This window comes from Hypanus sabinus, chromosome 7 (assembly GCF_030144855.1).
Source record: "Hypanus sabinus isolate sHypSab1 chromosome 7, sHypSab1.hap1, whole genome shotgun sequence".
Taxonomy (NCBI): Eukaryota; Metazoa; Chordata; class Chondrichthyes; order Myliobatiformes; family Dasyatidae; genus Hypanus; species Hypanus sabinus.
The window spans coordinates 160148433-160175827 of NC_082712.1; the positions used below are offsets into that span (position 1 = coordinate 160148433).

Here is a 27395-nt window from a genome sequence, read left to right on the forward strand (position 1 = left end):
GACATTTTCAATCTGTCATTGCTAAGGTTGGAAGATCCCACCTGCTTCACAGGGACAACAATTATACCAGTTCATAATAAGAGCTGAGTGAACTGCCTTAATGACTGTCATCCAGTAGCACTCACATCTACAGTGATGAAGTGCTTTGAGAGGTTGGTCATGGCTAGAATCAACTCCTGTCTCAGTAAGGACCTGGACCCACTGCAATTTGCCTAACCCCACAATATGTCTACGGTAGACATGATCTCAATGGCTTTCCACTGGTTCTTAGATCACCTGGGCAATACAAATACCTATGTCACGATGCTGTTTCTTGACTACAGCTCAGTGTTTTACACTATCATTCCTACAGTCCTGGTTGGAAAGCTACAGAACCTGGACTTCTGCACCTCCCTCTACAATTGGATCCTTGACTTCCTAACTGGAAGACCACAACCTGTGCAGATTGCTAACAATCAACACTGGCCTACCACAGTGTGTTTAGCCTCTGCTCTCCTCTCCATACACCCATGACTGTGTGTCTAGGCATAGCTCAAATGCCATCAAAATTGCAAATTTGCTAATGATACAACCATTGTTGGCAAAATCTCAGATGGTGGTGAGAAAGTGTACAGGAGTGAGATATACCAGTTAGTTGAATGGTGTCATAGCAACAACCTTGCACTCAACTTTAGTAAGAGCAAGGAGCTGATTGTGGACTTCTGAAAGAAGAGCAGGAAGGGACACAAACCAATCTTCATAGAGGGATCAGAAATGGAGAGAGTGAGCAATTTCTTGGGTGAACTTAAGGAGATTTTGTTTGTTGCCTAAAACTCTTGAGACTTCTGCAGATGTACCACATCTGGTATTGGGGAGGTGGGAGGGGGGGTTACTGCACAGGATCAAAGAAAGTTGCAGAAAGACATAAAATTAGTCAGCTCTATCATGGGTAGTAGCCTCCGTAGTATCCAAGACATCATCAAGGAGCAGTGCATTGGGATGGCAGTGTCCATCTTTAAGGACTCCGACCACCCAGGACATGCCCTCTTCTCAATGTTACCATCAGGAAGGAGGTATAGGAGCCTGAAGGCACAGACTCAGCGACTTAGAATTTCTAAATGTACATTGAACCCATGAACACTACCTGACTACTTTTTTTTTACTTATTTCTGTTTTTGCACTATTTATTTTAACATAACTATTTAATATGCATATATAGAATTTCTATGATTCAGTTTTTTTGTATATTTATCATGTATTGTATCGTACTGCTGCTGCAAAGTTAACAAAATTCACGACATATGCCAGTGATATTAAATCTGATACTGATTCTGATTCTGAATCCGATAACTTGATGGATGATGAGAAATGTAGGGACAAGGGGTCCAACAAACCCCTTGAACAGTTAGGAAAGACGAGTGATAGGCAAAACAAATGCTAATCAGAAATCACTTCCCTGGCAACAGGGAAAACATTTTATGACCCTTAAGGTTATGCTGTCCAGTTGAATTTACTGTCATATTCCTACATGAGAATGAGAAAGCACATGTGTAATGAGAAACTTGCAACAGCATGATAGAGACATATCATTAGAGGCACATTCACACAGGAGAAAAAAAAGGATTAGCTAAACCTAAATTGTACAAAATTATCCAAAAGTGGTACAAGGAAAGACAAAACTAAAGCCAAAAATAAAATTCATTGTCGTCCAGTGTAAGTACTCAGACATATATGGTAAATGTTCTGCACTGGTTTAGCATTCCTCATTGTAGCATTCACACTCCTCAAACTTCAATGCTCGCATACAAACTTTCATCTTTCTATAGCCATTAGTACTCTAGGTGCCTTTTGTCACTCTTTATTGTCATTGGCAACTCAACATAGACTCCAATCACAACTATTTTACAACACAAGTTTATTTCTCCCCCTCTCTTAAACACACATACACTCTCATCTCCTCACTTTCACCTACTCCCTTATTTATTCTACTACAAAACCTCTTTCTGGAAGAGAAATTGTGGGTAAGATGGGTGAGCAGGAAAACCAGCAAAGGATATAATAGGTTATTTTAGGGAAAATTACAAACGCCTCTTTAAATGTCTCAGGCTCATGCACTTCCCTGTAGATTTCAGGAGTGTCATAAGCAGCAGCACACACCTGAGTCTTCGGAGCTAAATATGCCACTTCCCTCGTGGTGCAAGTCTTCAACAATCAATCATATAAGGGCTGAAAGTCCAAGGTACGTCCAAGGCTGTTAATTATTTATTCAGGAAATATATCACCATTTGACACGCTATCTCTATGTTTCAGAAGGGTTCCTATTTAGCTGAGAGTTTTTAAAAGGTAGTTTTCTTTCAGAACCAGGTAATCTGTTCTACCCCCCATTTTTGACAATCCATTCAGGATGATTCCATTAATGTCGAATATTCAATTGATCTCCTCTTACTTTGATGGAAGTGAATACTTGGAATGCACTACCCCCTGCATTTGTATGGCTGAGTTGTCCCTGCTACCCCTTAATCATCATCTCCCTCATCCCCAACTCAAAGCTGTATGTTTCTACATCTCTAGGTAACAATTTTCTGTTAATTTCTTGAATCTTGAATTGATGAATAATAAGTCCTGATCATCTACAAGGGACAGGCATGTGGACTTCTACAGATAACAAAAAATATCATGCCACATTGAAATTGTTGAATACCTACAAGGAAATGATATGAGCTAACAAGCTACTGTAATGTACCCCGTAACTGGGTGTCTAACTAGCAGAAAAAGAAGTATCCGTTGGAGTCTGGTGGTACTATACTGAAGGTGTTTATTAATGAAAAATAAGCAAAACTATATCAATAATGCAAATATACATATAAAACCAGTTAGCAGTAATAAACCTAAAAGTGTAGGAATAATAATAATCAATAATAAACAAGCTCTATCAATGTCTAGGGGTAAATAAATTGTCATAGAAAAATATAAAGTTCAGTTCAGTTCATGAGTGCTGATGTAGTTATAGTTGTTGTATTGTAACCGTCGGAGAGAGAGAGAGCAAGTGAGCGAGATGTAACAGCTACAGTCAGGCAAACCTTCCTTTGCTTTCTTAATCCATTGTATCAGTGTGGTCATTCAGTTATGACCTCTCTGTCCTTCTGCTAGACCATTCTTCTATAGTGGACTTGTCACTCTGGCATGAGTGGACACACACACGTCCCCACCAGCCTTCCATTAAAACTGATTGCCTTAACGACCGACCTCCTGGTTTGGCCTTCAAATCCCCCACCTTTCTTGTGGGTTTCAACACTCAGTCAGTGTCCACTGGCGTGTCTGGAGGGTATCTCTCCAGACCTGTCTTTTATCCCTACTCACGAGGTCTCAGCTATCCATCACTCCTGAATGACTGCGTCCATCAAATAAGGCCACTCCTTCAGTCCACTGAGGAATGTTTATGAGAAAACTATTGTCCTTGCAGCAAAACAGTAAATAATTCAAAAGGGAGTCACAATATGGTTAATCAGCAATTTCCCCCTCTCTCCTATCTGTCGCCGATGTTCTTGCTTGTTTTTCCATTTCTCTTTCTCATGGTAAGCATAGCAACAATAATAGTTTGTGTTTCTCAGGAGGGGAGTGGTTAACTCTGTACCCCATTGTCCATCACTCATAACACTACTTCCACTTAAGTCGACAAGTTGTGGTGCATTTAGAAATCACTGTGTAGTGTGTGTAAACAAAGACTTCTCTTTTAGAACAGTGCACTAGAAACTGATCACTGTATGTATACCCAAAATGATTCAGTGCATATATGTACATAGATATACATGGATAAGTCTGTTATAATAAATTTGCTATGGGGCCTGGGGCTGACCTTGTGAGTACCTGGAAACAACTCAACTGATAATGAAGACTAATTGTATATAAAAGGCAGAGGACTTGTCTGTCTTTGTTCATTTTGATGAAAATTTATATCCTGAAAAATTAACCTTTATCTTTTCCTCACAAATTGCCCTGAACTATATTCAAGATATATTAGAGAATTTTGTATAACACTGTTCATTTTCTCTTTCACTAACTTGCGCTCTTGCTCACTAGAAATGAAAGAGGGCATGGTAGCTTAGTGGTTAGCACAAAGCTTTACAGTACAGGCAACCTAGGTTCAATTGCCTGTAAGGAGTTGATACATTCTCCCCATGACTGTTTGTGTTTCCTCTGAGTGTTCTGGTTTCCTCCCACAGTCTAAAGACCTAGCAGTTAGTAAGTTAATTGATCATTGTAAATTGTCCTGTGATTAGGCTAGCATTAAATTGAGGGAGTGCTGGGAGGACCTACTCTGCATTGTATATAAATAAATAAATATTATTTTTGTATTGTGAATGTTCGCTCATTAACTAAAAAAAACATAGGTATTAAAACCAGCCAGAAATTTTGGACCCTTCAGATGGCACCATCTCCCCCAGGCCACAGTTCATTTGAACAGCATGGCATGTATTCTTTGAGACTTGGACTTTTGCAAAGGAGTTTGTTAATATAAAGACTGATCATCCATCAGCAAAAGTATCTCAAAGGGATCTTACATGTCAGTTCTGGGCTTGACTTGAAGAGACATAAGATTCCATCAAAACTCACAGCCATCAATGTGATCTTTTGGCTTCTATGGAATTAGAATCATTCCCCTTCTGATAAGGAAGAAGATTTGTTACAAAGGCTGGTCTTAATCTGGCTCTGCTGCTTTATATATCTGTTAGCCAGAGGAGGAGCACTCACTGTGAGATTGTGTAATATTAGGACATCCTCACTAGGGATGGATGCATCCAGCCTCCTTTCTAAATTGTCCATAGTTGTCATTGATTTCAGCAATGTTCACTGATGATACACTCATACTGATTTAATTTAACTTCTCTCATGTCTAAAAGTTCAATGGTGTTTTTAGCAAGGCATCAGTGGATGAGTATAACAAGCTAATCATTTGTGTTTGCTACTGCCTTTGACTAAAATTCACATCAGCCAAATTACTGTTGACAAATATTTTAAATTCATCAATAAAAACATGTACCATAGAGACCGTGAAAATATTATTTTAATAGGGCTTGCTTTGAGATGTGAAACTTGCACAAAATGAGGTGCCAATTACAACAGCAAAATGGGCTCCACAACACCATGTAATCTCAAAGTGGATTCTACTTACTCTGAATTTGAATGGATTTACTGCATAATGACCACAGAGATGCACAGATATGTAAATTAACATTTTGTAACTTGTGCCAAAATTGAAGAAATGATTTTCATTATTTTTAGATGTCACGTTATTAGCAAAGTAATTTGAGCAGGAATTAAGAAGACATAATGAAGTATGACGTGAGAAAAAGCCATGGTCCCTGGCGAAACATATACAATTTACTCTAAAATGTAATCTGTTTAAGTAATAACAACAGATGAACCTTCCACAGAGCTGCAGCCATTTAAAAAATTTCTCTCCAATACCTGAAGTTAATCAAACTCTTTATGATGCCAATATTGCATCATAATTCACAGAATTCAAAGTGACAAAGATGGTGGGAATGAGTTTCCTTTGGGATGCTCCTGGTTTTCTGCTGTAGTTTAGGGAAACTTTAAGATGAAACCTAAAACTGTAGACTGATGTTTCTGTGATCAGTGGACCATAATCATGGTATTATGAACATGTGTTTATCATATTAATTTATCCCACAGACTCATTTTCAGCCAATTATTTACTAATATATTTTTAAATTACTGAACTAGAGTTGTTCCTGGGATATAAGTAGAGTACTAAAACCTTGTGGACTGAATTTCACTGATTGGTATGGTTTGGAAAATTGTTAGAAACATAACATAGAAATATATAAAACCTACAGCACTATACAGACCCTTCGGCCCACAAAGTTGTGCCGAACATGTCCAAACCTTAGAAATTACTAGGCTGACCCATAGCCGTCTGTTTTTCTAAGCTCCATGTACCTATCCAAAAGTCTCTTAAAAGACCCTATTGTATCCGCCTCCACCACCGTTGCCGGCAGCCCTTTTCACACACTCACCACTGGCTGACTAAAAATCTTATCCCCGACATCTCCTCTGTACCTATTCCCCAGCACCTTAACCTGTGTCCTCTTGTGGCAACCATTTCAGCACTGGGAAAAAGCCTCTGACTATCCACACGATCAATGCCTCTCATCATCTTATACACCTCTATCAGGTCACCCCTCATCTTCTGTCGCTTCAAGGAGAAAAGGCCAAGTTCACTCAACCTATTCCCATAAGGCATGCTCTCCAATCCAGGCAACATCCTTGTAAATCTCCTCTGTACCCTTTCTATGGTTTCCACATCCTTCTTGTAGTGAAGCGACCAGAACTGAGCACAGTACACCAAGTGGGGTCTGACCCAGGTGCTATATAGCTGCAACATTACCCCTCGGCTCCTAAATTCAATTCCATGATTGATGAAGGCCAATATGCCGTATGCCTTCTTAACCACAAGATCAACTTGCGCAGCAGCTTTGAGTGTCCTTTGGACTTGGACCTCAAGATTCCTCTGATCCTCCACACTGCCGAGAGTCTTACCATTAATTCTATATTCTGCCATCATATTTGACCTACCAAAATGAACTATTTCACACTTATCTGGGTTGAACTCTACCTGCCACTTCTTAGCTCAGTTTTGCATCCTATCAATGCCCCGCTGTAACCTCTGACAGCCCTCCACACTATCCACTACACCTCCAACCTTTGTGTCATCAGCAAACTTTCAAACCCATCCCTCCACTTCCTCATCCAGGTCATTTATAAAAATCACAAAGAGGAGGGGTCCCAGAACAGATCCCTGAGGCTCACCACTGGTCACCGACCTCCATGCAGAATAGGACCCGTCTACAACCACTCTTTGCCTTCTGTGGGCAAGCCAGTTCTGGATCCACAAAGCAATGTCCCCTGGGATCCCATGCCTCCTTACTTTCTCAATAAGCTTTGCATGGGGTACCTTATCAAATGCCTTGCTGAAATCCATATACACTACATCTCCAGCTCTTCCTTCATCAATATGTTGCAAGACCAGGGGAAACTTCTAGACCATTAAAAACATTTGCACTGTTCCTCCAGAGTTTCATGAATCTTTCACCAGTGTTACTCTGGATTATGTCCTGGAGTTGATAAATTACTTATTTTTCTTTCCACAGATGTTGCCTGAATTGCTGAGCCCTTTAAGCATTTTCTATTTATTTTTCAGATTTTCAGCACTCATTATCTCTGGACAGTCAAAGGAGTGCCCTTAAAAGTGTACTGGATGTATTCTTTGAGAATCTAGTTTACATTTTGCAGTCTGAGAAAGAAAAACTTCGATCTGACTTCTCCATGAACAATGCTTGTTTGTTTCTGAGAAAAAAAATGAAATGCCTGAAATACTAAGCAGGATATTCAGCCTGTATTCTGTTTCACTGTTTCAAATGCCCTATGAGGTGTTGAGTATTTCCACATCTTCTGTTTTTATTTCAGATCTACAACATCAGTAATTTTAAAATTTCCTGCATGTCATAATCATTAACCTTTATTTTTGTTACATTTTTCCTTTCTCTTTCTTCTGTTTTGGAGGGCTTCACATTGTTTGGAACTCATCCGACCAATTGCTCTTCATTTACATGTGTGATAGTGAAAGTCATTAACACACATGAGATGTGTCTAATGGGAGATAGTCTTTGGATATGGATTAAAAATTGGCTGGGGGGGGGGGTCACGTCTAAGGGAACAAACACAGACTGTTGGGATATATCAGGGCCTTCACAGTTCTGATGATTTATGCTGTGCATAGCAAATTGTGCAGAGTGAAACACGAGGAACAACACAATTTTTATGGATAGGAAAACTGTGAAAAGAAGAACGTAATAGATAAATGTGTGAAGTTATCCAGCTCAAATCCAAAAAAAAAACAATCTGAATATTTCCTTTAAATTCAAGATCTAGTCACTGGGGAGGATCAATGTGATTTTCAAACTTTAAAGTTTAAAGTACATTTATTATCAACGTATGTATACATCACACAACTTGAGATTTGCTTCCTTACAGGTAGTCACAAAATTAAAAAAAACCCCAAACAACCCATTAAATTGTCGAACACCCAATGCGCAGAGAGCAAAAAAGAAATTGTAACAAGCCATGAAAATGAGCAAAGAGGATTTAGAATGGAAGTGAGTCCTCAGATATGAAGCCTGGAGCAGCCAGACCTCTGCCTCAGCTCTTCAGTTCAGTGCAGAGCAGAATGCACATCACGGACCCTGCAGGCATGGAGCCCAGAGCAGTGAAAGCAGGTGACATATCACAGCTAAGTATGCAAATCATAAAATGCTGGTGGATAGGTTAAAATTGTTCTAGCAGCATTTGCCTCAAGGGATTTGTTAGAAAAGAACTTAAAACAGAAAATAATGGGGATAGAGTTAGTATTCTGACTGACCTGAACCTCTCCGCAGTGACACTGGCTGTGTCTTGTTGAGTATTGCCAGTACTTTTGAGTTTCTATTTCAGATTTCCACTCTTCAGTCTCTTAATACACCTTTCTAATATGCTGAATTTATAGCTGTGCTCCAGCCTTTTAATGGCCTTTTATCAGAAGTCTCCTGGAACCTATCTACAGGTCCCTCTTTGTCAACTTTGCTTACTATATCCTGGAAGACCTTGAACATACCTATGAAGGATACTTTTTTCATAAAACAACGCAGACGTGATTTGATTGTCTTGATCTCTCACTTGTTGTTCCCTGATAACAGCAAGTGTAACCCGCCATTAGTATAGACTAAAACTATATATGAAATGTAAAGTTTAGAAGTGTAGTAGATATACTAGCAATCCAGAGTACAGAGACATGAGTTTGAATCTCACACGGAAATGGTGGAGATTTTCACAAAGTTATTAGAATAAATCTGGAATAAAATTGTAGTGTCAGAAATGCGAAAGGAATCAATATTCCTTCCTCTTATCTGCTTGAATCGCATGCCAATACACACTGGTAATAAGACTGACTCTTAACTGCTCTGTGAAATAGTGCAATATATTTAGTTAAAAGGCAATTAAAAGTGGCCAAACAAACTCTAACCCAAATTTAAAAGAAGTAAACAATAACCCTGGCATCTGCTCAGTGGCAATGTAACCCACTGAGTGCAGGAAACTACCTGTTCTGCAATTAGTCATTTTTCAGTAAATCAAGTTCAAGAATATGTCAGGCCATCTGTTTGAATTCAGGAATGACTGCCAAATTCCTGAATTTAATAAGGAGTCCATTCCATGCTTTTCAACAGACTGGTTAAATATTGCTTATGGTAGAAATGAATTAAAATCATAAAATCAAAATGAAGAGATCTGTTCACTTACATCTTCAAAGGTAATTGTAAGACATCTGATTTACTCAGCAACATATTGGATATCCCTAACAAAAATAGACTCAAATTGATATTGTTAGTTCACTCCCAGCAGTGATATCCTTTTAAACAAGGTTATGTGAACAAACAAGGGACATACACGTTCTGAAGTTAACTGAGGGGATTTTAATCATCTTCCTCTATTTGATGCCCACCACTGGGTTCATGCTGCAACAAACACAGATCATTGCAAGATTTCTATTAGAAACCCAGCAATCATTACCAGGCAGTATATCATGAATCTTTCAACAGTCTGCTGCATTTCACATCTTATCAAGGATCAAGAAAAAAATGCAACAGCTTCTGCTCCCTTCCTTTCCAGTCCTAATGAGGGGTTTCGGTACAAAACATCAACTGTTTATTCCTCTCTATAGATGTTGTCTGACTTGCTGAGTTCCTCCTGCATTTTGTGTGCGTTGCTCGAAATTTCCAGCATCTACAGAATCTCTGGTGTTTACAATGGGGCAACTATAACTGGCTTCAAAAGTCGATATCAACCACAATGATGGCTAAACGGCCAACCAATTCTATATGTTATTGAAGTCACTGGACAGCAAAACAAAATGGATAGAAAGCCAACACTATGCCCAGTCTAATGACCCAACCATGAAGTGAGGTTGCCTGGACTGACAGATAAGGACACAGCAACATCACATATGACTCTACAATGTTCTGATGCAAATATTTTGTTTCTGAAAATATAAGGAAGATATTAACAATTAAATTCATTGAAATAATGTTCTACAGAGAAAAAGTAATAAATGTGAGTACAGAACATGCAAGGAAGACAATAAGAATAATGCACAGTGAAAATTAGACCAGATTCCTGTTCAGGAAATTGTAGCAGTAGTAATATTTATTCTGTGTGGGTTGGGATAAAATTAATGCAATAGCTTTCAAAGGCTGACTCAGTGCTTTATATCTGATTTTTGTTCAGAGGGACAGGAAGGCTGCTTTTATTCCGCGGCATTCAGATCTAAATCCTTGGATGCTTTGGCTGAGAGCTCTAAGGCACCAATGATTTTCCACTGTATGCTTTACTCTGGGTTCAGAGGCTGCATGTCTAATCTGGTGATCAGATTCCTGGAATGAAGGGAGTGAGAGGCTGTACATGAATTTGCTGCACCATTTCAGCCAGTCTCCTCCTACACAAGAAAATGATAGAAAGAAATTGTAAAATGTTACTCTTCTATCTGAGCTTGTGAACTGCTGAATTATAAATGTTATAGATAATCAGCTCCATTATATCCAGTGTTTGGAGGAAAGTTGGATGTTGAATTGACTATATTAAGGTAAATAATGTTAACATACAGTACATGGGTTTCTTATGTCCGTTGGACTGTTGGTGAACTGTTTAACACATTCTCCCATATCAACCTACCACATCCCCCCTTCAAAGTATTGGCGAATTGTACAAGATCATAAGATATAGGAGCAGTAGGCCATTTGGCCCATCGACTCTGCTCCACCATTCAATCATGGGCTTCCAGTCATCCCACTCCCCTGTCTTTTTCCTATACCCTTTGATACCCTGGGTAATCAAGAACTTCTCTATCTCTGCCTTAAATGTACCCAATGACTTGGGCTCCACAGCTGCTCGTGGCAACAAATTCCACAGACGTACAACCATCTGACTGAAATAATTTCTTTGCATCTCTGTTCTAAATAGACATTCTTCAATCCTGAAGTTGTGCCCTCTTGTCCTAGACTCCCCTACCATGGGAAATAAAATTTGCTATATCTAGTCTGTTCAGGCCTTTTAACATTTGGAACGTTCCTATGAGATCCCCCCTCATTCTCCTGACTCCAGGGAATACAGCCCATGAGCTGCCAAACATTCCTCATACAGTAACCTTTTCATTCCTGGAATCATTCTCATGAATTTTCTCTGAACCCTCTCCAATGTCAGTATATCCTTTCTAAGCTGCACACTATACTCAAAGTATGGTCTCATGAGTGCCTTATACACTCATATAAGGCACTTAAACGAGTGCCTCAACATCCCTGCTCTTAAACCCTATACCTCTAGAAATGAATGCCAGCATTGCATTTGCCATCTTTATCACTGACGCATCCTGTAGGTTAACCTTTAGGGTATCTTGCACAAGGACTCCCAAGTCTCTTTGCATCTCAGCATTTTGAATTCTCTCCCCATCTATATAATAGTCTGCCCGTTTATTTCTTCCACCAAAGTGCATGACCATACACGCTCCAGCATAGTACTTCATTTGCCACTCCTTTGCCCATTCCGCTAAACTACCTAAGTCTCTCTGCAGGCTCTCTGTTTCTGCAACACTACCCACTCCTCCACCTATCTTTGTATCATTGGCAAATTGAGTCACAAATCCATTAATCCCATAGTCCAAAGCATTGACATACATTGTAAAAAGCAGCAGTCCCAACACCAACCCCTATGGAACTCCACAGGTAACCAGCAGCCCGCCAGAATAGGATCCCTTTATTCCCACACTGTTTCCTGCTAATCAGCCATTGCTCTATCCATGCTGGTAACTTCCCTGTAATTCCATGGGCTCTTATCTTGATAAGCAGCCTCATGTGCTACACCTTGCAAAGGCCTTCAGAAAATCCAAGTACACCACTTAGTATATCTACCTTGCTTGTATTTCCTCAAGAAATGTTATAGGAATAGATAGGGTAGACATCTAACAACTTTTTCCCCAGGGTAACAATTGCTTATATGAGAGGGTATAATTTTAACATGATTAGAGGAGAGTATAGGGGGATGTCAGAGGTAAGGATTCCACCCCTCTTCCCCTCCCTCCCCATCAAGTGCTAGTTCCGGGAGTAAAGGGGTTAATGCAGATATATAAGACACATTTAAGAGACATGGATGAAGGAAAATCAGGGGACTCCATGAGAGGTGATGTTTAGATTGATCTTGGAGTAGTTTACAAAGTTAGCACAACATCATGGGCTGAAGGGCCTGTATTATCACTATAAAGCATTGTTTAAAGCAACACACACACACACACACACACACACACACACACACACACACGGCTGAAGGAAATCAGCAACTCAGTTAGTATCTATAGAGAGGTATAAACAGCAGTATAATAGAGGTATAAAACAGTATAAACAGTCAATATTTTGGGCCAAGACCTTTCATCAGGACTAGAAAGGAAGGCAGAAGAAGCCAGGCTGATTCTTCCGTCTTCTTTCTCCTTTCTTACCGGTCCTGATGGAGGGTCTCAGACTGAAACATCAGCTGCTTATTCCTCTCCATAATGCTGCCTGACTTACTGAGTCTCTCTAGCCTTTTGTGTGTGTTGCTCTCGATTTCCAGCATTTATAAAATCTTTTGTGTTTAATATTGTTTTAAAGTTAGATTTACAAATATCTCCTCAACTACCTCTTCTCTTAATGTCATAGCATTGACATCAGCAGGAACCTTTCAAACCATGCTATCAACCACCCATAGTCTATTTGCAACTTGATTATTACTGCTGGTTCAACAACTTAACATGGCCCTGATGTTTCTTTAAAATCACCAGGATTGCTGCGGCTGGTGCAAATAGCTTTTGCACCAGCCACTGCTTATTGACATGGCTACATGAGCTGGATCCTCTCAGTGAAACGTGACTGGGAGAAGGAGCAGAGGGCAGGCAGAGCAGACAAGTTGATAAGCTTTTAGCAGGATGCTGCACCTGCCTTGGGTGTTCAGTGAACGATTCTTCCAACTGGACCACAGTGAGAAACATGTTATTGTTGAAAACAAAAGCATCCTCAGTGGGGCATGTTGCCTGATCCAACAATAACCACAATCCTGAGGCAGGGAAAGGACTCCATTGTTAATGTCTATCCAAGTCACTGGAATTTAGACAGATATCAATAATGGAGGCACGATTCTACCAGCCCAAAGCTGGAGACATTTGCAAAACAAGATCTCCATTACACTTGATTCAACAAAAACTGATTACGCTTCATACCTTCTTGCCAGAAAGCCCTGATGGGGTGGTCATGTTGTTTCCCAAGGATTAGAAAAGGGGTCTTTTGCTGCATCGATTCCCAACCACAGGTCGTTCTAACTCCACAATGCCCATCTGAAATGTTTCATGAGCTCCCTTGATTGCATCCAGATCAGGCTTCTGCATTGGAATGCTTCAATCTTGAGTTTTAGGGACCTAATGTTCTGATACTGTATCTGACTCCAAGAAAGCTGTGCCCAGTGATTGACCAGCTTCTGAGCTGGTGGCCAAAGTGGGGAAGCATATGCTGATTGAATGGTTAGTGCTGGATTTATGCAGCCATCAGGTACTTCTGCCCGGATGTGAACAACTGGTATGGGTTAATTGTACATTAACATTCTGCAAACCCTATTTCATGGACTATGCAGTTCAGCTCCCATCAAATGGCAATACAAGCTAGTCAGCAAAATTTAAATGACAAAATGCCGGTGCTACAGGCAAGCATAATGTAAGGTCACTTTCAGAATCAACTTCCCCTATAGGTTCTCCCTCGACTGACCTTTTGATTAATTAACTCCCCCTCATATTTAATCATTAGCCTGGAATTTGCCTGACAGGAGCAAATGCCAGGTTGGTTCATGGTGTAGAACAAGGTGACCCTCATAAGCTTTGAAACTTAATTTATGAAATGACTCATTTCCTAAGTTGTTGTCATTCAGAAGTTTTGTGTGAGGAGATGCATAGTATTGTTCACAAAGTCAATTAAATATTAGTTAATCTGTCACTTAGTCCTATGTCAGGCCTTTCCCCATATAATTAATAACTTTAAATAAAAGGACTATTGAACACAGAGTTAAAATTGACAATTGATGTATAATGAATTGTCCTTTGCAGAGGAGAATTCCACAGCCTTCTGGCACACTCTTAACGTATTTCCTGACCAATCCTGGATGAGCAGCTCTGCACTCAGCAGTCACTTTATTAGTTACATGTGTACATCAGCATGTTAATGCAATGATCAAATCAGCCAATTATATAGTAGCAAATCAATGCATAAAAGCATGCAGACATGGTCAAGAGGTTCAGTTGTTGTTTAGATCAAACATCAGAATGGGGAAGAAATGTGACCTAGGTGACTTTGATTGCAGAATGATGGTTGGTTCCAGATGGGGTGGTTTGAGTAGCTCACAAACTGCTGATATCTTGGGATTTTCACATACTACAGTCTCTGATGTTTTCAGAGATTGGTGCAAAAAAAATAAAAGATATCCAGTGAGCAGCAGGTCTATGGGCAAAAATGCCTCAGCAATGAGAGAGATCTGATAGGAAGGCCACACTGATTCAAATATCCACACATTCCAATAGTGATGTGTGGATGAGCTTCTCTGAATGTACTGCACATTGAATCTTGACATGGATGGGCTACAGCTGCCGAAGGCCATGAACATATACTCACTGGCTACTTTAACAGCTCTAGGAGGTACCTAATACATCGGACACTGAGCGTACTTCCATTTCTTAGGCACCTCAACAAAGAAGGATCATTTTTGGGAAAGAGGACACACAATTCATTATGCAATTGATACTAATTGACTATTTTGACAATATTTTGCAAGTAGAATATTTAAAAATCCATTACATTTTCTTGATGAACAGTTTTTAGGTTTAATTTGAAATTCTGATCCCCAGTAAATGATTCTAATAAGTAAATCATTGAACCTTGCTTAAGCAGTTTCATGGGATAATGGTTTTGCTTCCCTCAAATTTGCATAACTATATCTACAGTTCTGATAAAGGGTCTTCCTCCTGAAACATTAACTCTTTCTCTTTCCACAGATGTTGTCTGACCTGCTGAGTGTTTCCAGCATTTTATGTTCTTTTTCTGTTTTTATTCAGACTCCCAGCACCCACACTTTTATTTTAAATTCAGTAGTTGCCTAGTTTACATGCATATGTCACTTACCTTTCTGGAGGGCTGGTAGGAAGGAAATCGGGAACTGTTTTTGGTTAATAAGATCCCGCTCTCTGTGGTCCTGGGAGGGACGATACTCATAAAGGGAGGCTGGTTCTTTAGGACTCCTGACACACAGAGACGTGCCACCTCCTTCAAAGCCTTCAGCTGGGATCCCTGAAACAGTGAAGATCACACACTGATTTAGATCCCATCAAGCCATTCAATAAGAATCTTTTGAACGTATCACAAATCAAGGCATAGAAGGGGAATCTGCAAATGGAAAAGACAGTTCAATCTTAAATCTGTTCAATAATTTGTTAATATGGTTCATTTTATATACAATAATGTGTTACGAATGAGGAGCAACTCTGATGGGCAGAAGGGTGCAAAGTCGCCCCCCCCCCCCCTTTTTGAGAATCACAAAATCGCTACTATTTCGGGTCCGATCCCAAGGAAATGAGAGAGAGAGACAATACAGAGATACACAAAAGTGGAATGTCTCCTCCTAACAAAAGCGGAACGGAACCACTGATTACTGCTATTGTCTCTTGGAGAAGGATTGTGTATTGAGTACGGTTCTATTCATTGAAACCCCTCAGGGGGCAACCAGGGTGGTCTGGTTGATGGGTTGCATCATCCCAACCTGATTGATACCTGAGACCCCGTGAGTGGGGATAAAAGTGAGGTCTGGGGAACACCCCTCAGATGCACCAGGAGAGATGCTACGAGACCGGTGGGGGCTTATGTGTGTGTCCACCCTTGCCTGGGTGATGAGTCCACCACGGAAGAACAGTCTAGCTAAAGGATGGAGGGGTCATACGTGAATGGCCACAACAACAACAACACATCGACAGATTAAGATTGTAAAAGGAAAGTCAGCAAGTCAATAGCTGTTACTGCTTTCTCTGTCTCTGTCTCTCCAACAATTGCAATACCGCGACCAACAACTATGCAGCCTGCATGAACTGAACTGAACTTTATATTTCCATCGGACAATTCATTATCCCTTAGACAACGATAGAGCTTATTTCTTATTGACTATTATTATACCCACACTTTTAGGTTTAGTATTGATGACGTATATTATCTGTATATTTGCATTGATATTATTTTTGTGTATTTTTACTAATAAATACTGTTAAAAATAGTATCATCAGACTTCAATGGATACTCCTATCTTTGCTGGAAAGACACCCAGTTATAGGGTTCGTAACAAATGAATGTCCTGTTTTACCTTGTTTCCGTAAACTGTAAGATAAGGAAAATAATGTAATCAAAGAAGATAACGTTGAATTAAGATGTTATAGCCCGCAACTGCTAATATTGTCACAGATAATTTCAGCATTGCAGGTGCAAAATGTAAAAAATCTGATGTAGAATCATTTCTATTTGGATATCATCTTTTACCGGCATCAATAAAGTAGTTCTCACAAAAAAATTTGCACAATTAACTGACAACTGCTCCATTTTGATATCCTTTTGGAAATTTGTCTTCTTCAGGTGAGGTCAGATGTAGTCAAATTCACCTTTGGTCACTTCTGTGGAATGTGGAATACAAAAGCAGTGGCAGGTGACACTCCACCAAGGCAGAGTTCCCTTCACATCAAGGCATCTGAATTTCAGAAGAGGGAAGCAACTGAGGATCAGTTTCTGCTCCACATGCTGTATTTGGAAATCCGGAAGAGTTAAACAAAATATTGTGAACTGTAATGAAGCTGTTAGATTAGATGAACTGTAAATAAAAATCGCATATGCTTGGATTGTGCTGGACTCGGCCTTCTGCATAAATTCACCTTCCTCTCAGACTTTTATTCAGAGACTGAAAGCCGAAAGGTGTGATCCAGAGTGGCACTGCATGAGACAGAATGGGCTCCAATCATTGAGCAGGCCTAAATTCCAGCCCGATAATCTTTGTTGATAATTCTGATAATCAGAGATATGCAAGGACTATTCAAATAGATACAAAACTTAATTTAAATATGTTGAAATATTAAAAAGTAGAACCAGCTAAATTAATTAAAGTAAGCGAAGCATTTATCATTTTCTACAGGAAAATAATGGGGTCACCATTCCCATGGCAACCCTTCCCAGAACAAGCTGAGGACCTGTCTCTTCAATTAAACAGTGCCATAACTCTGGACTCAGTGGCAAGTCCAACAAGAATGCAGATGCTTGGTTGTTCTGGCAATAACCTTCAGGATGTTTCAGTCTTCCTCACCAGGATTTGGAATAATTGATTATCAGTCAGTATGATTCAACTTTTGCATCAAGCAACATAATAATTGAGAAAATTGAACGTAATTTTGGCAACAGGAAATATAATTATCTTTTACAGCTATTAAAAGAAAGTAGGTGGTGCATAAAGTATCTGTTCTATGCCCAATTAAATCTTTCTCCCATGGTTTTCTTTCTTTGGGATGAATACATCCTTCCATAGACTGTCTTCCACTGCCTCACTTGAGTCAGAAAAACAATCAGATGCACAGTCTTTCAAATTCACACTAGTAATTGATCCAGCACAGTAGATAGTCACATGTAAGTGATGGAACAATGGAGTGATATATAGAAAATACTGGAAAAACTCTGCAGATCCAGCAGCATCAGTGGGAAGGGAGGCGAAGTTTTATGTCTATGACCTGAAAGGTTAACACTATTTCTCTTTCCGCAGATGCTGAGTGTTTCCAATATTTTCTGTTTTTATTTCAGATTTCCAACTACTGCATTGTCAATAATTTCCATGACCTATGATTGGAAGAATATATGCTTCAGTCAGACTTCCCATTCCCATATTCAATGTCTGCCCATGACTTCCATTGCCACGACGAGGCCAAATGAAGGCTGGAGGAGCAACAACTCATATTCTGGCTGGATTGTCTCCAATCTGATGACACCAATATAGATTTATCTAACCTTTGGCAACCACTCCCCTCCTTGTTTAGACCCCCTCCTTTCTTTTCCCCTATTCTCATGGCCCTTTCACCACTTCTCTTCTCCTTCCCCACCTTCATTACTTGCTAATCACCATCCTCTTGTTCCCCATTTCCTTTCTATTATTCTATGTTGCAGTGTCCTCTCCTATCAGATTTCTTCTTCTTCAGCCCTTTATCTCTTCAACCTATCACTGCCGAGCTTCTTACATCATTTCCCCCTCACCTGGTCTCACCTATCACCTGACAGCTTGTATTCCTTCCTCTCCCCTCACATTCTTATTCTGGCTTGTTCCTTCTTCCTTCCAGTCCTGATGAAGGGTCTCAGCCCAAAATATTCACTGTATATTTCCTCCCATAGATGCTGCCTGACCTTTAGGGTTCCGCCAGGATTTTAGGTGTGTTGCTCAAGATTTCCAGCATCCACAGACTCTCTCTGATCCATAAACTTGCTTGCATATCTCAATTATTTATCACCTCCTGTACTCACTCACCTAAAGTTGCTCCTACTTAAACACTGACTCACTGCTGTTTAATTTTAATATCTCAACTACCCTATTTCTATAATATTGAGCAGCCAATCTGAGATATCCAATTTTTGATTCAGATACCTTCAATTTCTTGATTTATTTGCTTACAATGGCCATGAACTCTGGTGTTCCATCCTTAGGCACCTCTGCATCTCCTTTTCTATTATTGCTTGTAAGACTTTTATTTAGAGTCTACCATCTTTACCAGGCCTTAATATCTCACATGGCTTAGTGTCAAACTCTATTTCAGAACATTTCTAAGCAGTGCCTTGAGCTGCGTACCAGTATTAAATAAGCAACAGAAACAGCAGATGACAATTCCATCCTAAGCAATATTATTTCTCGCTTTTATGTTTCTTTACTTTGTTTCACAGCTGGTGGCAAGAGTCTCTAACCATATTATTACAAGGGTGATACATTGGTCATTAGATTATCCAAAAGATATGACCTGATTATCAGCCAAAACATTGACCAGGTAGAAGCAAAAGGTTGCTAGTTTTCATGTCAGGATTGGCTTATATGTTTTTTATGTAGTTTCAATCAATCAATATTGTTTTTCCTGTGTTTTTAATAAATGTAAATGTGATCACTTCTGCCATGTGCTCAGAATCAGGGACACAACAAAAATATTCTCTTTACGTGGGAACCCTGTATGAGATTACTGCAAGGTAGTTAAGTAAGTGCTTGCTTACTCAATGACAACACTATTTATTGAATCATTATGTGCTTTTGGTGAAAAACGAATAAATAGTGTCATTGTAATTAACGTTCCCTGTCTCTGCAAATCAATATTTATCACTTCCAGTGCCTCGGGTCACAAAGTACGTAGATGCTGTTTATTTTTATATATTGCAGAGCGCAGGTAAATCTAAAGCAGTCATACGTTCAGAAAGCTCCTTTTGTAGATGTGGATTTATTTAGAACACTATACCTCAACATTTAGAAAATGGTTTCCAGGTTTGTACTTGGCGAGAAAAGGTTGCCACCTACTTCTCTCAGGAAAACAGACTAGCATTCTGAGTATTTCCAGGCCAAGGTGCGGATGGTTCTGGGGAAGTTCAAATGCTGAAGCACTGTCTCCTCAACAGTATTAACACCACTGCAGCACTGAAGAAAATCACTCGTTCTATAAACTGATGAAAGCAGACTTAAAATTAGTAACTGAAATCACAAACAAGAGAAAGTCTGCAGATGCTGGAAATCCAAGCAACACACTCAGAATTGCTGGAGGAACTCAGCAGACCGGGCAGTATCTATAGAAAAGAGTGCAGCTGACATTTTGAGTTCCTCCGGAATTTTGTGTATGTTGATTAGTAACTGAACACAAGCTTCTTTGCTTTCAAAATGTTTCTTAACCTCACTCTTGCTAAAGCTTGCTTGGTATTTTCAATGTATGTATTCTATTTCCTAGATTCCTTAGCCGGCAGAAATAATGTCTCTCTATCTGATCTACTGATTCTTCTGAACATCGCAATGAATTTCCTCTCAATTTTCTAAATATTATTTAATACTTATGTTGGCCTTAGATGAACAGTAGGTAAATATCCGAGTGAATGATTGTGATTTACTCATTTTTGGCTACCTCTAATATTGCACTTAATAAGTTGTGGCTGATTAATAGCTTTAAAGTTCACAATATTTGCAGTCATGTCAAGCACACAGTCAGCATGTTGTAGAAGCATGTACTTCTGAATATAAGTTACAATCAAACTTCTGAGACTGACATCTCTTTTAAATTGATTTATTAAAGTAAGAAATGATGATGTGTTCTAAAAATGTAATTCCTGTATGAATGTCACTGGAGACTGAAATCCTTTGGTAGGATTTCAGTAGATCATAATTTTATAGGCTTTAAAGAATTTCTCTCTCCATTGCCTATTTTCTGTATATCCTTCTCCTTATGGTACCTCCGGTACCTAATAAAGAGGACACTGAGTGTATGTTCATGGTTTTCTGCTGCTGTAGCCCACACATTTGAAGGCTCTATATGTTCTACATTCAGAGATGCTCTTCTGCAGAAAACTGGTGTAACATACACGAGGAAATCTGCAGACGCTGGAAATTCAAACAACACACACACAAAATGCTGCTGGAACATAGATTTGTTTGCTGTTCTGTCACTTTCCTGTCTGTTTGAACCAATCTGGCCACTCTCTTCTGACATCTCTCATTAACAAGGTGTTTCACCCATAGAATTGCCGATCACTGGATGTCGCTGGATGTCACTCCATCTTTTTGTCAACTCTAAATTCTGTTGTGCTTGAAAATTCCAGGAGATGGGAGATTTTCTGAGATACACCAACTATCCTGCCTGGCACCAACAATCATTCTGTGTCCAAAGTCACTTATATCACATTTCTTCCACCATTCTGAGGTTTGGTCTGAACAATAACTGAACCTCTTGCCCGTGTCTTACATGCTTTTGTGCATTGAGTTACTTCCGCATGGTTGGCTGATTAGATATTTGCATTAATGAGCAGATCTACAGGTGTATCTAATAAAGTGCCAACGAGTTTAACTTCAAAGTGCCGGAACAGGTAATTCTATGGATCACCAATAGATGGTAGATATAAGGCCAAAAGGCAGATCAATTAGTAAATATGATCTAATTATCTTCTTCTCCTTTTCTACACCATTGATGTTAGAAACAGAATTATCTTTTACTGAATATATAATAGTTGGGGATAAAAAGCAGCTTGGAAATAAAATCAATATGGAATTTCTAACTCATTTCTAACTCATGGTCAGTTGAACCTGTTGTAGTTGTACCAAGAAGACTCTTCTCCTGTGAAAGCTAATGGAAGGTTAGAAATGGGGAATGTGATATTGAAGAAAAAATTTGAGCATTCATTTCATGATGCATGGGTAGGTAAACATACAGCCAATCTTTTTACTATATGTAACCTTGGCTGTAATAAAGAAAATATGACTGATAATTAGTATGCTGAATGTTTCAACAACAACATGGTAAAAATCAGATTACCATTTTTACTGGTATTGTTTGTCATTGAATATCAGCCTTGACTTTGTGGATTGGTGCCAAGAGGGATTTCACATTCAAAAGTTAGACAGATTCTCAGTTCAAAGGATGGAGCCTCTGACTGTGTGATTTTCTCTGTTCAAACAGAGGAGAGTTGATGTATGTACTTAGCTTTGTAGCTAGGCAAGAATGCTATCACGAAACTGAAGTAGGAACTTGACAGCACAGACTTGTCATTTATTTCTGTGCTGTTTTGAAATTTCAATAGAGCTCTTATTAGTTGTGAATTCCTGGGCATTAATGTATTGGACCACCTGTCATGGGCCCAGCACACATATGCAATCATAAGGAAAATAAGCTAATATTTTTACTTTCTTAGGAGGTTAAGAAGGTTCAGTTTATCATTGAACAGTCCTACAAACGTCTCCAGGTGCCTGACTGGTTGAATCATGGTCTGCTATTGGAATTTGAATGCGCAGAAATGTAAGAAGCTGCAGAGAGTTGGGAACTCTGTCGAGTACATCAGGGCACATCCTTCCCCAACATTGGTAGCATCTACAGGAGGCACTGCCTCAAGAAGGCAACACCTATCATCGAAGATTGTCACCATCCAGGCCTTACCTTTTTTTGACACCTACCATTAGAAAGGAAGTACAGAAGCTTGAAGTTCCACATCAATTCAAAATCAGCTAATTCCCTTCAACTATTCAGTTCTTGAGCCAACCAGCAAAACCTTAATCATTATGGTTTAGCAACACTGTTATCACTTTGTGCACATTGTACTAAAATAGAGTTTGTTTTTTTTTTGTTCTTATTGTGTTATCTTGTGTAAAAGTTGTGTAGAATTTATGTTTCTCTTGTGAATGATTTTGATATAATGCTATGTGACTTGTTGCGACAGCAAATAAGTTTCTCATTGCACCTGGGCATACATGTAATAAAGCAGGTAATTGTCAGGCCTGCATAGGCAGGCATCTCCAAGTCTCCACTCAGGTAACAGGAGTCACTTGCCACTCATTGCCAACTCGTCACCTGCAACCTATTTAAACCCAGCTCTCAGCCACAGTGCTTGTTCACTCACACAAACCATCCAGCTTTAACCAGTTGTTCCTGGCCTTCCAGTACCTCATCATGTTAAGAGTTAAGTGTTTTCTCTTGTGTTGTGGTTCCTTGTGGCATGCTATTTTGTAGTCTATTAGTTCAATTTAATTCACAGCTGCATCATCTCTGCTGCTCTGCTTTTGGACCAAGCCTCCTACGTTTCCTGACAGCATGAGTGAACCAACAATTGACCCAGCAGAGTATGGTCGCTTATCGGAAATCATTTGTCAAGAGGAGCACACGATCCTGAAACAGTAGAAAACCATTGACTGCTTGCCATCTTCAACTAACTCTTCTTCTCATTACAGCAACCTTGCCCAGTCAAACTCCTCCCTAAGTCTCAGATTCTGGTAACACATACAAAATGCTGGTGCAATGCAACAGGCCAGGTAACGAGTATGGGAAGAAGTACAGTCGACATTTTGGGCTGAGACCCTTCTTCAGGACTAACTGAAAGAAAAGATAGTAAGAGATTTGAGAGTGGGAGGGGGAAATCTGAAATGATAGAAGACCAGAGGGGGGGGGGGTGAAGCTAAAAGCTGGAAAGTTGATTGGCAAAAGGGATACAGAGCTGGCGAAGGGAGAGGATCATGGTACCAGAGGCCTAGGGAGAAAGAAAGGGGGAGGAGGAGAGCACCAGAGGGGGATGGAGAACAGGCAAAGAGTGATTGTGAGAGGGGCAGAGAAAGAAAAAAAAAAGGAGAGAAAAAAGGGTGGGGTGGGAATAATAAATAAATAGATAGATAGATAGATAAGGGATGGGGTAAGAAGGGGAGGAAGGTCATTAATGGAAGTTAGAGAAATCAATGCTTATGCCATCAGGTTGGAGGCTACCCATGTGGAATATCAGATGTTGTTCCTCCACCCGGAGTGTGGCTTCATCTTGACAGTAGTGGAGGCCATGGATAGACATATCTGAATGGGAATGGGAGGTGGAATTAAAATGTGTGGCAGCTGGGAGATCCTGGTTTCTGTGGTGGACAGAGGTGGGCAGATGCTGGTGCCGGATTGCTTCTATTGATCCCCAACTCAATGCCGCAACTTCCTGTCTCAACGTATCTTGCAGCCATCCCTGTTTCTTACAGACCAAGCCACCTTCATCATCCCTCTCTTGACTAGTTGAGCTCTGTCATTGGCCACTGCTAAATGGGACACTTATACTGCCATCAGCATTAAATATGAGGAATTCACCACTGGGAGGGGCTGGGTTTTTGACCATCCAGGAAGTGGAAGGGAGGCAGAGGGTCGAATACTCTCTCTGCATCAATGCTCACACTCAGTGCTGTATTACACCATGGATTTCAAAATGCTTGTGGCGGCGTGTGGCAGAAATGCCGCTTGCTCTTTACTATCTTGGAGCACTTGAAAGGTGAGCTTTGATAGTAATGAGCCGGCAGTGCTTCTGCATTCCCACCACACTCTGCTGGGACATGCCCACCAACCTCAAAAGCCTCATCATTCTAGCCCTCCGTATTATCAAGCGTCTTATAGAAGAACTTTCCAGATCACCAGCCAGAACCCCAGTTCTGTTCCCAGAACATTTCAGGCTGCAGGACCCTCATTAGCAACATCTCCAGAACTCATACAGTTAAGGAGAATTCCTTTAACACCCAGCACCCCCAGCCACCAGGAGCACGAGCATCAGTGGAGAAATAACTACTGTGGAGCAGCCGATCACACGTGCATGCATTAAATGCCCATTGCATCTGAGAAAACGGTACCATCAAGTAGAGACAAGGGGCCTTTTGTCTAGTAATCTCCCTTGGCCCCTCATTCTAACACTGTAGCACAACTCACCCTCTCTGTCCTCTTCCACAACCAGATGGCTCTGGTGATTTCCAGTGCAGCAGGAAAGTTAATGGCTCAAAGTTCAAAGTAAAAATTATTATCAGACTACATACATGTTACCACGTAAACTCTAAGATCCTTTTGCTTGCCACCATACTCAGCAAATCTATAGAACAGCTACGGTTAAATAGGATCAATGAACAACAAGCTGTGTAAGTGCAAATATAAATAATAATAATGATAAATAATGAGTATGACATAATGAGAAAAAGAGCCCTTAAAGTGAGACCATTGGTTGAGGGAACATCAGAAATGGAATGAGTGTAGTTACCCCTTTTGTCCAAGAGCCTGATGGTAGAGGGGTAGAAACTGTTCTTGAACTAGGTTGTGCGAGTCCTGAGGCTCCTGTACCTTCTAGATGATGGCAGCACCAACGAAAGAACACGGCCTGGGTGGTGAGGATGGATGCTGCTTTTCTATGGTAATGTTTCACGTAGATGTGCTCAATGGTTAGAATCATGATCTACTGAGCTGAAACCACTACATTTTGAGGGATTTTCCTAGTATTCCTATAATGCAGCCAGTCAGCACACTTTCCACCACACATCTATAGAAGGTTGCCAAGGTTTTTGATGACATGCCGAATCCCCACAGACTGGGGAAGTAGAGTTGCTGTTCTTTGCAATTATATTTGTACGATGGGATAGTGACACCCAGGAATTTAAAGTTACTGACCATTTCTACCTCTGATCCCCCAATGATTACTGGGTCATGGACCTCTGGTTTCCCTCTCCTGAAGTCCACAATCAGTTCATTGGTCTTACTGACATTGAGTGAGATGTTGTTATTATTACATCACTCAGTCAAATTTTCAATCTCCCTCCTGTATTCTCTCAATATTACCTTTCATATGGCCCACAACAGTGGTGTCATCAGCACACTTGTATATGTTGTGTGCAGACACTGTGTGTGCAGCTTGAGATCGCTGCTGAGCCCACCTCTCACCCCTTCTGCATCATGGTCATTGATGGACATTCCTTGTGGTCCGGGATCCTAAGACTGCACACTTGAGCCGAGAACATGATTATTGGAGAGCATCTTGAGTCCACCCAATTCCTCCTTATTGACTCACCCAAGACTCCACTAATATTGAATTATTATTAAAGTTACCGCTCAACACTAAATTATCTCCACTGTTCTGTGTTTGGGTCAAGCCTCCTCTACATCTCCTGACAGTGACAGTACACTCAACTCCAGAATATAACTTTCCACTTTTCCTTGTGCAGTTTCTGCTAAGTATTAAAATCATAAAAAATGCTGTAGTAAAATCACCAACTTCACATCATAGTTAACAGCAATGGTCTGTTTGGGGTCTTTAACAGTCGAAGACTTCAAGGTGCTTCATGATTACGAAAAGAAAATTTGACATTGAACCACATAAAGAGACATTATCAGGAACTTGATTAAAGTGCTGGGCTTTAAAGAGAGGTTTAAAACAGGAAAAGGTCACAGAGTTAGTAATGCCCAGGAGCATCGGTAGTAATCCTCAAACCCACAATATCTACAAGCTAGAAAGGAAAACAGCAAATGTGCTGGACCATTTGCACCATTACCTACAAGTTCCCCTCAAACTACACGCTTTCTTGACTTGGAAATCTATTATTACTGTGGAGCCCCTTTCTGAATAAGAATGTGGATTGTAATTTTTTTGCAGTGCTTGAAGGAGAAGCTTTTATGAAGGGAATTACGAATGATCAGTAAATATCTTGCCAGTAATTCCCAATTACAGTAAATGGATTATAAAAAGGGAAGGAATTCCCAACTTAGAATCTCCATTGTAGGAAAAACAGAAACACTGTAGAACGATTTCAGAGAAATAGTGTTTCACAGAGAGTAGATATTGTAAATGAAAATCAGGCACATTCATGAAATTCTGGTCACCTTATCACCTTCCGTCTTTTCCAATTCCTGTTTAGCTGCCAGCAGTTTGCGTTCAAGATCAGTCAGCTGCTGTGCCTGAATAGAAAAAAAGATATAAGTTCCAGTGGACAATCACAAGAAAATATGAGTGCATATTCAAAATCTATCCAACGTATAATAGAGTTACTGCACAAGACATGGAAAGGTCTTTGATATATTATTAAACCTTTTAGATAGCAGTAGATTGAATTTAATGTCACTCTATGTAAGGTGCTGCATATAAGGTTATAATACATTTGTCTATTATATGATTTGTACAGAAGATGACACATTAAACTCAGGGGCAGCTCATTTTTGTTCATCTATTTAGTCAGTCGTTCCCAACCTATTTTATGCTCCTACCATTAACCGAGGTGTCCATGAACCCCAGGTTAGGAACTCCTGATCTGTTGAAATCTTAAAAGCCCCTCTGTGAAGCATGAAGCAAAGCTGTGCTAGTAACTTCGCAAACCCTATCATGCCAAATAAAATATTACCTTCCTGATGCACAACATCGAGAGCTACACGGGCTTGGCCTTTTCCAGCGGTGACAAGCAAAGAATATTATCAACACAAGAAACATACACAGAACGCGAGAGGAACTCAGCAGGTCAGACAGCATCCATGGAAATGAACAATCAGGCCAAGGCCCTTCTTCAGGATGGAAAGGAATGCGGAAAATGCCAGAATAAAAAGGTTGGGGGAGAGAAAGGAGGACTAGCTAGAAGGTGATAGGTAAGGCCAGGTGGGTGGGAAAGGTAATGGGCTAGAGATGAAGGAATCTAACATGAGAGGAGAGGAGACCATAGGAGAAAGGGATGGAGGAGAGGCATGGGGCCGGGGG

At 40.1% G+C, this 27395-nt stretch overlaps 1 protein-coding gene across 3 annotated transcripts in view; it reads right to left on the reverse strand.

The window, feature by feature from the left end:
• The window catches only part of luzp2 (leucine zipper protein 2), a 409997-nt gene that overhangs the window by 60063 nt on the left and 322539 nt on the right, over window positions 1-27395 (reverse strand). For all 3 annotated transcript variants that reach the window (XM_059976016.1, XM_059976014.1, XM_059976015.1), the window contains 2 exons: window positions 26534-26608; window positions 15276-15440 (listed from right to left, as the gene is read on the reverse strand). In XM_059976016.1, the coding sequence (XP_059831999.1) occupies window positions 15276-15440; window positions 26534-26608 (240 nt within the window). The remainder of the gene's footprint in view (window positions 1-15275; window positions 15441-26533; window positions 26609-27395) is intronic.